This window comes from Myotis yumanensis, unplaced genomic scaffold (assembly GCF_028538775.1).
Source record: "Myotis yumanensis isolate MYYU_CA2020_CCGP unplaced genomic scaffold, mMyoYum1.0.hap1 SCAF_1, whole genome shotgun sequence".
NCBI lineage: Eukaryota > Metazoa > Chordata > Mammalia > Chiroptera > Vespertilionidae > Myotis > Myotis yumanensis.
The window spans coordinates 14890925-14906315 of record NW_027223752.1 but is presented as its reverse complement, the minus strand read 5'-3'; the positions used below and the strand labels follow the sequence as shown (position 1 = coordinate 14906315).

Genomic DNA, 15391 nt, shown 5'->3' with positions numbered 1-15391 from the left:
ATTCTTCTCCGTGTTAAAGATGGTTGTAAAAGAAACGTTAGATTAGGTGGATGAGCGGTGCACATGACACACAGGGGTTAGGTGAGTTCCTGTGAGCTCCTTGTTGGGGGGTCTCTAAGGAAACCTGTAACTCCCAGGGCCTGCAGGCACACACAGACACTACTGAGATGTACCTTCCGAGGCTGCACCGACACCCACGGCTGCTCCTTCATCTGATCAATCTGCTCCCAGACCTTGGAGAGTTCCGACCAAACGCCCTTGAGGTCCTGTAATTCCTCCAGGGCCACCTGTGAGTAAGAACAGTAAGGCAGTGAGACTGGAAACAGACCGTGTCAGGATGCAGCGGGTCAGGGGCAGAGTCAGGACGAGGAGCCACGTCCCGGCCTCTCCGCAGTGGCTCGTACCTGGACGCGCTCTTCGCTGCCGCTCAGGAGTCCCGTGTCCGTCAGTTCCAGCGCCTCCTTGGCCTTCGCACACTTCTCCCGGTCGTCCTTCAGCCTGCCGAACTTGCCCTCGTAGATGGTGAGAGCCTGCAGCGCCTCCTCCGGGCGGAGATTGCCCTAAAAGCGGACAGAGCAGGGAGTTGCAGGCTGTGTCCAGGACAGATGGACGCTGCGGCTCCAAGGGGGGCAGGGAGCCTGCTGGAGTCCTGGACACTTGTGGTTACAGTTCTGAGTGCCATGCTTACACCCACATCTGACAAATAAAAATGTAAGGAAGGAAGGTGGGACGCCTCTCAGTTCAGCCATGAGCTCACGACGTGCCCTGGGGGACGGGAGAGAAGATTGACCTGGGGACACTGGATCTGAGGGGCCTGCAGCACACCCTCCCCGACAGGCAGCTGTCCCATCGGCTCCTGAGAGAAGCCCGAGAAACCATGCGTCGCTCTCCCTGGGACGGCCTCCGCTCAGCATTCGCACCCTCCACACACTTCCTTCCACGTTAATGACCTTGGGAATGACTAAAACGTCCGTTACAGTCCTGACTACGACACATCACCAGCAAGGTGACGGGCAGAGCCATTCAGGTGTTGGTGACCAGTGCTCACTCCCTCACTGGAACCAGCATTCTGCAGAGTCCTCAGAACCAGGGCTCCCGAACCAAAGTCAAACACAAATAAGGACGTCCGGGCCCATCCGCTGGGACAGGGTTGAGAGCAGGCAGGGCCCTGCCTGATGGATGGTGGGAGGCCACCCCGGCCACCAGGCAGGCCTGCTGTGGAAAACCTGTATCCTCACGAGACCAGGCTAACATTCAGGGCACTAACACCCTTCCTGTCTGTGCTTACACACATTACATTCCCAAACGAGTGAGATTTCATCTCCATCGTGATCCTCACCCAGCCTCACATGCGCTCCCCTCGGCCTGGAACCCTTGCCCCTCAGGCGCCTGCGGGACTTGCCAGCTCCCCTCGTCTGGGGTCCCCGCAGATGGCACCTCCCCTGACAGCAGCACACCACCCACACCCTCTCCCATGGGCCCACCTTCCCACAGCACATAGCACCAAGAATAAGTACATGCTTCCTTGCCCGGATTTATCATCCGTCTCTCCCCTGGGAGTGTGGCTCCGAGAGGGAGGCTCCTGTCTTTCTGTTCACTGCTATATCCCGATGCCCACAGGACGCCTGGAACACAGGGGGAACTCGACAAATACTGGATGAGCCAAGAGGACCGGAGATGGCAGTTCCTCTTGGGTACAGACAGTTACTAACTGCGACGTCGATGACAGAGACAGAGAGCCTGCAGCAGCATGAGGCTCGGCCTGTGTCCACAAGAAATTAAATTCCAATTTTTGAGTTTGTTTCAGAGGATAATGTAAGAACAGAAAATTTTTAAAACCATCTCCTGACTGAAGGGACTGTCATGAGGGAGGGGTTCTGGGTCAAGAGATGGAAGTTGGCGCTCAAGTTTCCAACCGTCCTATCTGTTAAGTTTTGCTTTCTTCATGACAAAAGAAAAAGTCTTCATCATCAGAAAGCAGAGCCAGGGCCAGGCCTTTTAGTCTGAAGACGGACACCAGATCACGCTGCTGGCTACGGGTTCTCAGGGCCAGACTCACCGTGACGGGCTTGGTCTTCTCCCAGTCGGTCAGCAGGTCGGTGGTGCGGCTCTCCACGGCCCGGTCCTCCTGGACGATCTTCATCTGCAGGTTTGCCACCTGCTGCTGAATGGCAGAGTCCTTCCGCCGCATGATGTCATTGAAGGCCCCCCACTCGCCCTCGATGTTGTCAATATAAAGCCAGGAGGGTGGGAACTGGAACCTCTGCTTTTCCAGCAAGCGCTGACCATTGCGGTAGAGCTTTGAGAGATAAGAAGTAAATTAAATTTTTGCTTCCATGACAATAATAACAATAAACTACCGTCAGGGTCTATGGTAGAGAAGTCACAGTGGCAACAGAATATAAAACATCAATACGTTTGCCCTTCTCCAGAAGCCTCCCACCCCGAGTGTGCGGTCACCTGGGTGCTGTGATCAGAGGCAGTGCCCCGAGAGCCTCCCTGGCAGTCCAGCTACGTACCTAGCTGCATCCCGAAGGCCCTGGAGAGGGCCTCTGCATGCTGCTCCACCCCACCCCCTCCCAAATTATAAAAAGGAAATTCAAGTTTGATGACTTGAAGATCAACAGCCAGTGGTTCTCAGACCTCAGTGCGTAGAGGAAACCCCTGCAGAGCTCTCTAAAATGCAGATGCCTGGATGCCACATGTGCACATTAACAAGCACATCAGGTGGTGACAATACAGGTGACCGGTGGCCGCGCCTCAAGGGCTGGTGGTGAGTCAGAGCCCTCGGTGAGAATTTTAACTACTCCTAGAACTCACTCACCTCAACTTGCTTCTCAAACTGCTTGATCTTCCGTTTCAAAGACTGCACGTAGGTGATGAAGGTGACTGCGTCCGAGGTGCTGGCGGTGTCCACCGAGTGCTGCTCCAGCTCTTGGCGAGACTGCGAGAGAGCACAGCGCTCAGCTGGAGCCGAGATCAACCCGCAGACCCCTGCGCCGACAGGTCCCATCCCCTCACCTTGGAGATCTGCGTGTGGAATTCTGTCATGTTGGATCCAAGCATCTGCCCAAACTTGCTGAGAACCTCCTTATGCCAGGAGTCGTACTTCAAGTTCACCTTGGACTGCACCTGCAGTGAGCGAGCACAAGACAGAGCGTCCGCCTCAGAGGCATGCTGCAGTCCCACTCCATTTCAGCCAGACCCAGAGGCCGCCTTTAGAGCAACCGGCACCTTTCAACAAGCCAGCAGGGCTCACCTTGCCATAATCTATGACCACGGGCCCAAACTCTTTCTTGGTTTCCGCGTTGTCAAAGGTCCCTCTGGCCTTCCTTATCTGAACCAAGAGAGCTTGCCACTTGTTGAGGTCTTCCCCGAGTCTGTTATAGATGTTCTCGGCCTGCATATCCCACAAGCACTGGTACTGGAGCCAAACCTGCAGACAAGAACATAGTCAGACTACAGTTTGGCCTTTCATTTTGTAGAATGTTGATACATATCTTCATGTTCTGTTAAAAAGGTTCATGTTCATTCACTACCATTAAAAAAAATTCCCACTTCAAATTCTCAGAACTTTCACATCAAAAAAGAATAAAATCGCCCTAACTGGTTTGGCTCAGTGGATGGAGCATCAGCCTGCGGACTGAAGGGTCCCAGGTTTAATTCCAGTCAAGGGCACCTTGTTTGCAGGCACATCCCCAGTAGGGGGTGTGCAGGAGGCAGCTGATTGATGTTTCTCTCTCATCAATGTTTCTAACTCTCTATCTCTCTTCCTTCCTCTCTGTAAAAAACCAATAAAATATATATTTAAAAAAAAAGAAAAAAAGAATAAAATCTGCCCAGCCAGCTTGGCTCAGTGGTTGAGCGTTGACCTATAAACCAGGAGGTCACAGTTAGATTCCTGGTCAGGGCACATGCCCAGTGTGGGCAGCCAATCAATGATTCTCTCTCATAATTGATGTTTCTGTCTCTCTCTCCCTCCCTCTCCATTCCTCTCTGAAATCAATAAAACTATATTTTAAAAAATTTTAATAAAATTTACAATCCTCCAAAATGATAATACCTCATAAGATTTGTCCAATATTTTTCTTTGCATTAAAATAGCAAATATCTACTGAATCATATTACATTTAGTCAAGACCTTTTAGCTTCCTCGTCATTATATCTCATGCTCCTAAGTGTCTAAGATGGAAATTGGGAGCTTCTTACCTTGACATACTGCTCGACTTCAGTTACGATGCCCATGACTGCAGAGTAGGACTCTTCCAGGGCCACGGGGCCATCCGGCATCCGTGTCAAAGCATTCCGATAGAACTTCTCCTCTTCCGTCAGTTCGTAATGTACGCCCACCTGACCAAGCAAAGCCGGAGATGAACGCATGTGTGCAACACTGCTCATCTCAGGGGCACCTCTCAGTAAAAATGAACTGAAAGACCAGCCCACGATAAAAATGGCATTTAAGGGACAACATCTACTTACCAGTCACAAGTGACAGAAGCCTACTTACATTTAATTCGTCAAGCCAATAAAAGGAAGAGATCAACCACGCCTGAGGGGCAGCGGCCCAGGAGCAGCCATGAAGGCAGCTCTTTCATGTTTGCCAAGAGGAGCAGGGAAATTAGGTGGCTGGAGGAGGACGAGGTCAAGTTTATTCACTGACAGGAAGACTGAGAAGAGAGGGAGGAACTGCTGGGCCCCAGGGCACGGGGATCAGTGCTCAAGAGGGGCTGGCGTTAGTGCGTTCCAGAGGAGACAAATAGGAGAACTGCAAACACACGTGTGCTGGCGAGAGGCAGGGGAAACACAGGCACAGACCCGAGGGGCAGGCACCACCCACAGCTCGTTCCCCCCAGGTGCACGTCGCCACATCTGGGCCCACACTGCCGAGACTGTGAGCCCACGGGCAGCTGCTACTGCAGAAAAATCTCTGAAAAACTGAGTCTGTGTTCAAAGTTAAGGAAAGAGATACACTTCCTAAGAGGACACTACGCTCCAGACAAGCCTGTCAGAGCAGAGGCTGTGGGAGCTGCTTATCTGACAGCACCAGTCCTGTTCCCAGAGGCCCAGGCGGGACCAAGTGGTCGGTAGAGTGTTCTTTGCTCTATGGGAGTTGTCTTAAAATAATCTGGTAGGGTGTGTGCAGGGGAATGCAAATGAAACAAAATTGGCCACGTGTTGATAAATAAAGCAAGGTGATATAAATTCCCCCGACTTGTGCGGATGTTTGCAAACTCCCATAATAAAAAGTGGGGGTGGGGGAAAGAAGCAGGAAGTAAAATTCCCCCAAGTTCATGGAGGGACTCTCTAAGAGCCACTGAGACCTGAGCTGCAAACGCGACGACTGGGAAAAGTACTGCGAGAAAAGTCAGGCACACAGGCTTCTCCCCTTAGAGAGCAGGGCCTGAGACCGGGAGTTGAAAAGACACCAAGAGTTGCATTTAAGGAGACCGGGGAGAGGCCAGGAGGCTCACCTGGTACCTCTGACTTTGGATCCTGGGGAGGGACAGCACGATCATCTTCCAGGCAAACATCTCCTGATACAGCTTGTACCTGCACTCTTCGATGGGCGGGTTCAAGTAGATGACCTGATTGGTTATTCTGAGCTCGTGAACGACATTCTGAAAAGCAAAGATTTCATGTCTTACTCCGCGATCTGCTTCAACAGAATGGTATTGATGCATCACCCTTTCTCTAAGTTACTAAACTGCTTCCCTCTGAACCATGATCTTCTGCAGTGCCATGCTTGCGGTCTGGGCCCTCCCCAGGGATGCAAGTCGGAGGGCAGGCTGAGCCTCCCGAAGGTCCCCCATGCCTGGGTGCTCAATGAGGCACCACCTGCTGGGCTGTGCACCTGAGCCCAGCGCAGCTGCAGCAGGGACATGAGCTGGCATTCGCAGTTGGGCTCCTGTTCACTGAGGCAGGTCTGCCTGTGCCACCTGCCGGTGCTGGGAGCTGGTCAGGAACTCCCCACCATCTCCACCTGACTCTATCACTTGGACACACTCATTTGCTTTCCTGACTCTCAGTATTTTAAAAAATATGCTCTGGGGATAAATAGCCGTAATATTCAAAAGTGAAAACATTTTTCAAGCATTAGGAGGAAAAAAACTGAGAAGGTAAAGTCTGGGAAGGAAAAGAAAGCCAAACGTTTCCCCAGGTCAGAGTTTTACTTGCAGTTCTTTTAGGCTTCTGATTCGTGATACCTTTCTTACTGATAATTACACAAACTACAGAAAACAACACGGCACTTAGGAAATTCCTGTGAGGTGCGCATGTCTCCGACCACCTCCCACATCAGGAGACAGGGCCTATTAGCACAGTCTGAATTAACAGAATTTTCCAGAAAGCTTGCTAGGATCCACTGACCACGTCGCACAGGAATGCGAACAGGCGCTTGGAGACAGACTGTGTCCAGGGTGTGACCACCGAGCTATTACCGACTCATCCATGCAGTTCCTACCCAGATTCATGTTAAGACAGGGACGGGTCAGTGTCATAGCCTGAACGTCCACTTGGAGATTACGTTCAGTCCCTGAAATGATTTCTTGCACGTGTGCTTGGAAAGCAGAGGGTTATTTTTTTCTGTGTACATTTTTCATTTGTTAAAAACGAAACTAAGTTTAGACTTTCAGGAGAGTCACCAAGAAAGCAGGAAGTTCCCAAGCGCCCTTCACCAGCCTGCTCTGACGTGAAGCCGGCCATGGCACAATGACCACAGCAAAGAAGTTAACACTGACCCAGCACCCCGACCTGGAACACAGGCTGTCACACGTGCAGGCTCTCGTCCAGAGCCCATCCCACGACTCTTCCCAGTCTCCCATCTTCCTCTCCTGACCTGGGCACTGGTCAGGCATTGTGCCAATGACCCTCAAGGCAGCAGAGTGATTTGGACGAGATCCTGGGGGCGAGGCACCCTCTGATCACACCGCACAGTCCCACACAACATCATGGGGGATGCTGGCCTGGGTCGCCGGGTGAGGTGATGTCTGTCAGGTTTCCATGGTGAGAGGCTTTTTCATTGGTACGTTTCAGGGCAGAGGTTCATTTACTTGCATGGGATGCTCTGGGAAACACTCACCTTGATCTTTGGCTCTCCACCAGGCTTGTGACTAACTTGTGGCGCGTCTGTGTCCATGTCGACTTCTGATTTATCTTCAGCTTGTCCAAGAAGCACCTGGGTCCAAGCTCTGAGGCCAGCTTGCAGGCGGACACCCAGTATTCTTTCAATCTGCAGAGAAAGCAGTGTTGCAGAACAGTGAGTCTTCTAAACTGGAGCTGACCGAGCACATTAAATAGAAAGAAGAGGCACCTTCTTGATCAATAAACCTTTCCTTACTCAAAAAAAAAAAAAGAAAACAAAAAGAAAACAGAGGCTTTAGGTCAAAGATAAAGAGTTAATTGTAACCATCCTCCCTCTATTCTGAGTCTCGCTTCTGGCGCTTCCTCCCAGCCTCAGGTAACTGTCTCCATTAGGCTCACTGTGTTGTCCCACTGAGGGCCGAGTCGCCAATACATGTGGTAAGGAGAGTAACACAAACTCAGATATGCAACTAAGGTCCTGATACTGTTTAATATAATAGAAAACTCACAAAACAAAAGTGTTTTCCTGGTCGCCTCAGAGATAAAACTAGAAAACTGTAATTTGAAAATTAAACCATTTTCTTTTTCTTATTGTTGAGGTATTATTGTCACATAATGTTACATTAGTTTCAGGCATGGCATAATCTGTATATGTAAAAGGCTAAGTGACCATCCAACCACCTGATCGGTAGCTATGACGCGCAATGACCACCAGGGGGCAGACGCTCAACACAGGAGCTGCTGAGCTGTGGTGACTTGGCAGCAGTGGTTCTCAGTGAGAACCCAAGAACCGCTCTCTTGCAATCTGGGACCCCTTGGGGGATGTTGGAGAGCCAGTTTTAGCCTAATCCCCGCAAGGCCAGGCCAAGGGATCCCATCTGCTGGAGGGACCCCGCTCACTCCAGAGACGCCCTTTGAGCTGCAGCACTGCCCCAGGTGTGGCTGGCCAGGGTGGGACCCAGGGAGATTGGCTCCAGGGCATGTCCAGCCCATCTTGCCTAGTCCCGCCCTGCCAGCCACCTTCTAATTAATTTCCTTTCAATGAGCATGAATCCATGCACCGGGCCACTAGTGATTAGATATTTGTATATGTTGCAAAATGATCACGATAGTCTGATCAACATCTATCACTCTCCATGTTGACCACTTTCTGTTACAAGTAAAGAACAAAATCTTCTCTCTGACCTAGAATGAGACAAGTAAGTTTCTGCGAACAGGACGCCTGTGTGTCTTTGTGAAAAGTCGGCCTTGGCCACAGGACCACCTGGGATGCTGTGAGGGCGGCTGTGAGGAAGGCTGAGACTGTCAGTGGACTCAGTAGAGTGGGCTTTGTCAGCTTTCCCTCTGTTGGTCTCCCTTTGTGTGAATACACCGCCACTGATTTACCCTTTTTAAAAGGGAAGGAAAGCATGCCCGGCTGGCGTAGCTCAGTGGTTGAACATCGACCTATGAACCAGGAGGTCACAGTGTGGGGTGTGCAGGAGGCAGCTGATCAATGAAATAAAAGAAAAGAAAAAAATAAGTGAAGGAAAGGCCTAGCTGGTTTGGTACAACGGATAGAGCATTGGCCCATGGACTGAAGGGTCCCGGGTTAGATGCCCATCAAGGGCACGTATCTCGGTTGCAGGATCGATCTCGTGTGTGGGAGGCAACCAATCGATGTGTGTCTCTGTCTCTCCGCCTCACCTCCATGTCAGTGAGGACCCATTCAGTGCCCAGCCTCACCTCCATGTCCAGCTTGTTGACCCAGATGGGCAGGTTGGAGTACGAGTGCAGGTTCAGGTCGTCCACAGCTTTCTGGACCCTGTTCAGGATCTCTGAGAAAGTCTTGTGATCGTACAGACAGGTCTCCAGGGAACGCACTTCCAGGTCTATTTTTTCTTCAATAATCAGCAGATCATCCACCTAAAGGGAAGTATATTTAATATTTAAAACATCTACTCACTCCATCCCTTAATTTTTACGTACATTCTTCTCAATTGACAAATGCTCGAGGCAGAGAAGTTTTTCCATAAACAGCTAATCCTACTGGGTGAGAGGGAAGGGAAATGTATGGAGACTGTCAGCTTGCCCCTCCCTCCTGCTCACGGGAGGGAAGGCCTCTGCTTGATAAGACTGGGAGCAGAAGTAAGATGGGCTCCACTCGCTTCCGTCCTCGGGAGCCAGCGTGCACCAGACGCACGCACTCTGGCCTGCTTGCGGTGGCAGGCGCAGGACCTACACTGGCCAGCTGCGCAGGGGCCGGGGCGGAAGTCTAGGACAGGGTGGAGCGACAGCAAGCACCTCTCCAGGCAGCTTTATCAGGAACAAAGCTCTCGTTTCGCTCTTCGACTCCTGTGCCGGTCATCTCTCCACTGATTTCTAGACTCAGGTGTTAGTTATTCAGGGGCCCCCCTAAAGCCCTCATCCCGTCAAACAGCCCAGTGGCCCTTTCTCCCTTTCAGCTCCCACGTCTCCTGTTTCAATCCCGCAGCTACGGGAGACCAACATGGTGAGCCAGCTGTCCTGGCCACGGGAGGACTGCCCGGAACACACCTTTTCCTGGAAGTTGAAGACAGTCTCCGCCAGCCGCTGCACGTACGGGTCGAGTTTGTAGGACTCCCACACCAAGGCGATGCCCTCTGCGATCAGGGCCTGCACCTCCTTCTTCAGGCCGGCCACCAGCAGAGAGATGGTGTTCCGTTCCTCCACCTTCTCACAGGTGCGCTCGTAGGTGCGCACGCTCTCAATCAGGGAGATGGCAAACGGGTAGAGCTGGTTGGCTTGATGAGCCTTGTTCACAATCGCCAGAGGGACTCGGAAACCAAGCCACTTGAGGTTTCGAACCTCTTTTGAAAGTGTGATAATCTCGGGGAGGAAGTTGACCTTAAGCTTGAGGACGTTCCCGGATCGGCCACGAACCCGGGTACTTTCGATGGTGAAGATGCGCCCCGAGACGCCCAGGTTCCGCTGCTGCACCTTCCGGGCCCAGTCGTCAAATATTTCTTGGGTGTTGAGCTTCATGCGGAAACTGTCGCCATCCTGCTTCAGCTTCTGCCCCTCCACGTGGTTCTCCCAGCCCTTGCCCAGGACGTCCTCCACACGCTTCATGTAGGCGGTCAGCTGTCTGTCAATCTGCTTCGCCCAGATGATGGACCCAGACACAGGCGGCAGATCGCGCACGTGGCTCATCTTACACGCCTGACTCTGTGGGTACTGGACTTTGAACTTGTCGTGAAGAGACTCGATGTCGTCTTTCACGCGCTGGATTAGCTGGGTCTGGTATTCACGGATGGCCCCGCGGATGTGAGGCCTGACAAACAGTGCGTTGAACCTGGAGAAAATCCTAAACATCTCGTTAGCATTCTTGGCCGTGCCGAGCTGATCGCGAAGGCGAGCAGTGATCCGGGTCTCCACCCTGTCAATCCTCTCGTCGTATCTCTTCATGGCGGCCTCCCACGCCTCTGTGCCTTCTTTGGAAACATCCAGTCCATCCACTTCCTTGACATTCTCATAGGCGAGGTTTACCTCCTCAATAGCATTCGCATCAGCAGCATCAAAAAGAACCTCAGCTACTTTCATATCCTGGGGTTCAGGGACCTCCCCTTGATTCTGCTGTGCAACCGCCGTGACCTGAAAGGGAAGGATTCGTGACAAGGTTACCAATGAAGGCTGTATTCTGTTGTACACCAGCAGAGCACACACACACACAAATTACCAGTCAGCCTCGGTAATGCTTGTTTGACTCTAGCAAACACTTAAAAAACATTTTTAAGAGAGAGGAAGAGGGAGAGATACATGATGAGAGAGAAACATCATCCATTGGCTGCCTCCTGCATGCCCCTTACTGGGGATGGAGCCTGCAAACTGGGCAAGTGCCCTGATCAGGAATCAACCAGGAGACAACCAAGATGGCGGCACAGGTAAACACCTGAACTTGCTGCCTCACACAACCACATCAAAACTACAACTAAAAGACAAAATGGATATCATCCAGAACCATGGGAAGGCTGGCTGAGTGGAAGAAGGAAAGAAAAAGGCACACTGAGGCTGGGAGGAGGTGCGGAGGTGCAGAAATGCGGAGGTATGGAGGCACGCAGAAACGGGCCGGCAATTGGGTATGCTGTTGTCTTTTTGAATTGGGAGGGAGATACAAGCTCCTGACTGCTCTGAACTCCAGTTCCGAGCAAGACTCTGCGGACCCAGACTCACACAGGGAGAAACTGAACTGTCTGGCATCGGGCCGGAACATGAGGGCGGCTTTCTCTCAGAGGTGCTTGCAGCAATCATTGTTCCTGCATGGGGCCGCGGGACCTCCACCTAGCCTGCACCCTCTCCAATCTGGGACCCCTCAGGGGATGTCCGACAGCTGGTTGTGGGACATCCCTCTCGAAATCCGGGACTGCTGGCTCCTAACTGCTCACCTGTCTGCCTGCCTGATTGCCCCTAACCACTCAGGCTGCTCGCCCCCAATTGCCCACCCTCGCCAGCCTTCTTGCCCCCAACTGCCCCCCCTGCTGGTCTTCTTGCCTCCAAGTGCTCCCCCTTGCTGGTCTGATAGCCCCCAAATGCCCCTCTGCCAGCTTGCTCGCCCCCAACTGCTCCCCCTGCCGGCCTGCTTGCCCCCAACTGCCCCCACTCCCACTGGCCTGATCACCCCCAACTGCCCTCCCCTTCTGGCCTGATCGCCCCTAACCACCTCTTCCTTGGCCCTGCCACCATGGCTTTGTCTGGAAGGACGTCCGGAAGGTCTTCTGGAAGGTCTCCTGGTCTAATTAGCATATTACCCTTTTTTTAGTATAGATTTTGCAGATGAGGAATCTGGAGAAAAGGTTAAATAATGTGTCCAAGTCACACAGCTAGTTCAGCAGTGGGTTGCAGGTTCTGGCTCTAGGGTTCATGCAATTTGAGGGTAGGAATGAATGGGTGGAGAACGTTAAAGATTTGGATTGAAACAATATAATACAGAATCACTAGATCTTAAAGATGACAGCGACAAGACGGAGCTAAAGGAGTAATAATGCAAAACAGAAACAAGTAGTTCATCTGAAACAATCATGCGTGAATATCTGGGATGGGAATCACACCTGTGGCCTCAGGACCCTGACGATGACTGCTCTCAGCTGTTCGTGCTGCCGTCGAAACTTCCTCATCTGGTCTAGGCGAGCCTGAAGCTTCCTGTGGGCAGGGTTGATTCGCCACACCATCTTCAGATTTTCTTCCCTTTTCCGTTTGACAATGTCTCTCAACAACACCTGAAGTTTCTCGTATTCATCATCCCAAGTCTGAAACACTTCAAAGCACGCAACCATAACCTAGGATGTAATTTCAGAAAGGAAGCTTGTTATTACAGCGCAGTTTGGTCTAATGCCCCGAGGTTGGTTTCTGATATAGTAAAACGTACTTTTTCAAATTCTTCATAAGCAACATGCATTAGTTTTCTAGTGCCCAACACTTTGAGTAACTGGGAACTCAAGTCTCTTGAAATGGCCTCCACCAAGCGCAGGGCCCTCTGGATGGGATACTTCGTGTTCCGGATCTTTCTCAAATGGGTGAAGATCGCCACAAGAGCCTGCCTGATCTTGTCCAGCTCAGTGGCAGACAGCAAATCGTTCAGAGGGAAATCTTTCATCAGAGGGTTGTAGTCATTCACGGTTTCCAAAGCCTGTTTTAGACCTAGATTAAGAGACAGTTAATGGTTTTCATATAAAGTAAAACGACTCTAACATAATGGTAGATGTCAATCTTACCTCGACTGAAAAGTAATGCAACTACAGGATATTCCGTACAGGCCTACTACTGGGAAAGTAAATGGAAATGTGTCCTCATGATGGGACAGTTTAATGTTGCAAAAGATTTAGTGACAAAGAAACTATTTGATATTTCGGGGAAAAAACTCATTAATAGGATGATCCTAGCACAGCCTCATTTTCACTTGTTAAAGAGCATCAGGGATGCCCTCATAGTTCATCTTCTTTTGCTTTCTAGATTATCTAAATGTTCTACTAAAAACAAGTTTAAAAAACTAGAATTTCGTCATCTTTAAAAACACTAGAATTTAAATTTTATGCCCATGGCACAATTTAGGTGAGTACGTTATTGACACAATCACAGAAACACCTGGGTCCTAGTCTAGTTTTTTACTTCCTCTGGCACAAGATTTTTGAAAACATGTTAAAAAGACATAAAGGTTTTGGAGGTATTACAGAAAATTCTATACTTTTCCACATTAGTAAACGTGTACAGTGTGATCAATGTAATAGGACGATTTCCACCCAAAATCTCCTCTAACATTTGCCGACTGTGGTCCGGCTGCTGGCTCTAGCGGGCCTCGTGGGCATGGAGTCGTACACACATGCTAACTGTGCCCGAGCGCTCCAACGTTCATGTGCCCACTGGGTGCTAACGAAACACCACTCACTGCGGCCCACGCCGAAAACTAAAGGCTCCTCGCCCCCTTTCAGAACAGGGAGGGGAGCAGAGAACAGGACGGAGCAGGTGAGAGGAGGAAGAGGAAGTACTGAGCAGCTCTCTGTCCCCAGCCCTGCAGGCAAGTAACTGCTGCTTCTGTGAACAGTCTTCCTGCCGCCTGTCTGGGGCACACTGACTTCACACTGAAAGCACAGCCTGCCCGGGGGACTGAGTAACAGGGACAGGATGGAACTCCCACGGCTCCCGACACTCAGGCCTAGAAACCGGCTGTGTCCTCCAAACCCCGGGAGGAAACGGGGGGTCCGTGGAAAGTCACTTTCATTACCTAGGACTGGGGGAGATATGAGACAAGATGCGAGAGGAAAAGGAAAGGTGGTGCATACATTAACTTTCATCTCAATTACCAGCAAGGTCTCACAAAAGGCAGATTAACTGCCTGATCGATGATCAGTTCTAGTTTTACCTGTGTCAGTATCGAAACTGACGGTGGCATGGAAGCGCTTGCCGTGCTTCAGGATATCCAGCGTAAGCAGAACCTCGGGGCTCTCGCGCTTCTCCTGTATGCGGTACAACGCACGTTCCAAGTTCAGCCAAAAACTGATTTCTTGTAAGGCCGTTCCCGAAGCGGGGTCTCGGTCGAGTTTGGTCACCTTTAAACATAAAATAACACTGAAGGGTATTCACATTTAAATAAAGGTGGAAAAGTATCATTAACTAAACGCATGCGTTACAATTTAATTTCCATATTTCAAGTGGATTTCCTGCCTGCAAATGACAAGTAGTTGAACTTGTCACAGGTAGGAAAGAGGTCAGACGAAGGCTCAGGGTGATGGCGCGCGTCTCCCACTTCCCCGGGCTTGGCAGGCCTGCTGAGCAGTCCCGGCACCAAGGGCAGGTTCGGCCAACAGTCACCCAAGAATTTACCTCACAGATAACAGACATGAAGCCTTTACAACTACTTTCAGCCTGTGCTCTTACTTTTTGAATTTCTCGGATCCAGCGGTTAACTCCGGATTGTAGCTGATTGAGAAAAGTTGGGTCTTCAACCTTATCTCCAAAGTCTGTAACTTTGGGCTTTTCTCCACGCTCATAGCACTGCTTTGCGACATTTGTAATAATTGGATGAATTGGCAGGCTGATCTCTGGAATTTCAATGTTTTGCTGCAGGTGAAGGAGTCCCATTTCAAGTTCCGCAATCTTTTTTTCAACTGAAGGAGCCATTTTATCACCATCCCTAAAAACACAGAAAATATTTCAAAACTTAGTGCACTACTGGTCTCCAAGACATGCTCTTATTTCAGATCTGTCAGATATTAATAATAAACATTTTATTAACACAACAGATTTACATCCTCTTGGTTGTTAGCTCTACCTCCCGATTCCTGAATTTTACATCACTTTCCAATGTCTTGTGAAGACGTAGTGAAGTATGATTCAAACCAACAAAGGGAAAATGGTTTTTACCTGTCTGCCTTGCCAGACTCTCTGATGTATGACTTAAAGAAAGGAGCCACCGCATTGCTAATGAAAGAATGCAAGGTTTCATATGGGGAGTCCTCGCTGAGCGTGAGAACACGGAGCTGGGAAGACACTGGTTTGTCTGCATCAATGACTGGAGTGCGTTTAATGAATGCCAAGCTACAAGAAAGCAAAGAAGAAATTAGAACACAAAGTCTCATTCCTAATCGGTCTTGACAACTGTGGCCTTCTCTGTGTTGCATACAAATTAAAAATTCATTTGGCCCTGGCCGGTGTTGCTCTGTGGTTAGAGCATCAACCTGCGCACCAAAAGGTCTCCGGTTCGATTCCCAGGCAAGGGCCCGTATCTGGTTGCGGGTTTGCTCCCCATCCCCGGCCAGGGAACATGTGGGAGGCAACCAGTTGATGTGAGATCTCACAT

At 50.6% G+C, this 15391-nt stretch overlaps 1 protein-coding gene across 1 annotated transcript in view; it reads right to left on the bottom strand.

Moving 5' to 3' along the window:
• LOC139010127 (cytoplasmic dynein 1 heavy chain 1-like) overlaps positions 1–15391 on the bottom strand; it is a 64895-nt gene that overhangs the window by 36842 nt on the left and 12662 nt on the right. Inside the window, exons 3-18 of the mRNA XM_070414216.1 lie at positions 14956–15129; positions 14470–14725; positions 13955–14141; positions 12464–12735; positions 12147–12374; positions 9616–10692; positions 8806–8985; positions 7079–7228; positions 5472–5618; positions 4210–4350; positions 3260–3436; positions 3022–3132; positions 2825–2944; positions 2060–2299; positions 405–560; positions 174–287 (exon numbers count right to left, since the gene is read on the bottom strand). Coding sequence (XP_070270317.1) covers positions 174–287; positions 405–560; positions 2060–2299; positions 2825–2944; positions 3022–3132; positions 3260–3436; positions 4210–4350; positions 5472–5618; positions 7079–7228; positions 8806–8985; positions 9616–10692; positions 12147–12374; positions 12464–12735; positions 13955–14141; positions 14470–14725; positions 14956–15129 — 3730 coding nt within the window. The remainder of the gene's footprint in view (positions 1–173; positions 288–404; positions 561–2059; positions 2300–2824; positions 2945–3021; positions 3133–3259; positions 3437–4209; positions 4351–5471; positions 5619–7078; positions 7229–8805; positions 8986–9615; positions 10693–12146; positions 12375–12463; positions 12736–13954; positions 14142–14469; positions 14726–14955; positions 15130–15391) is intronic.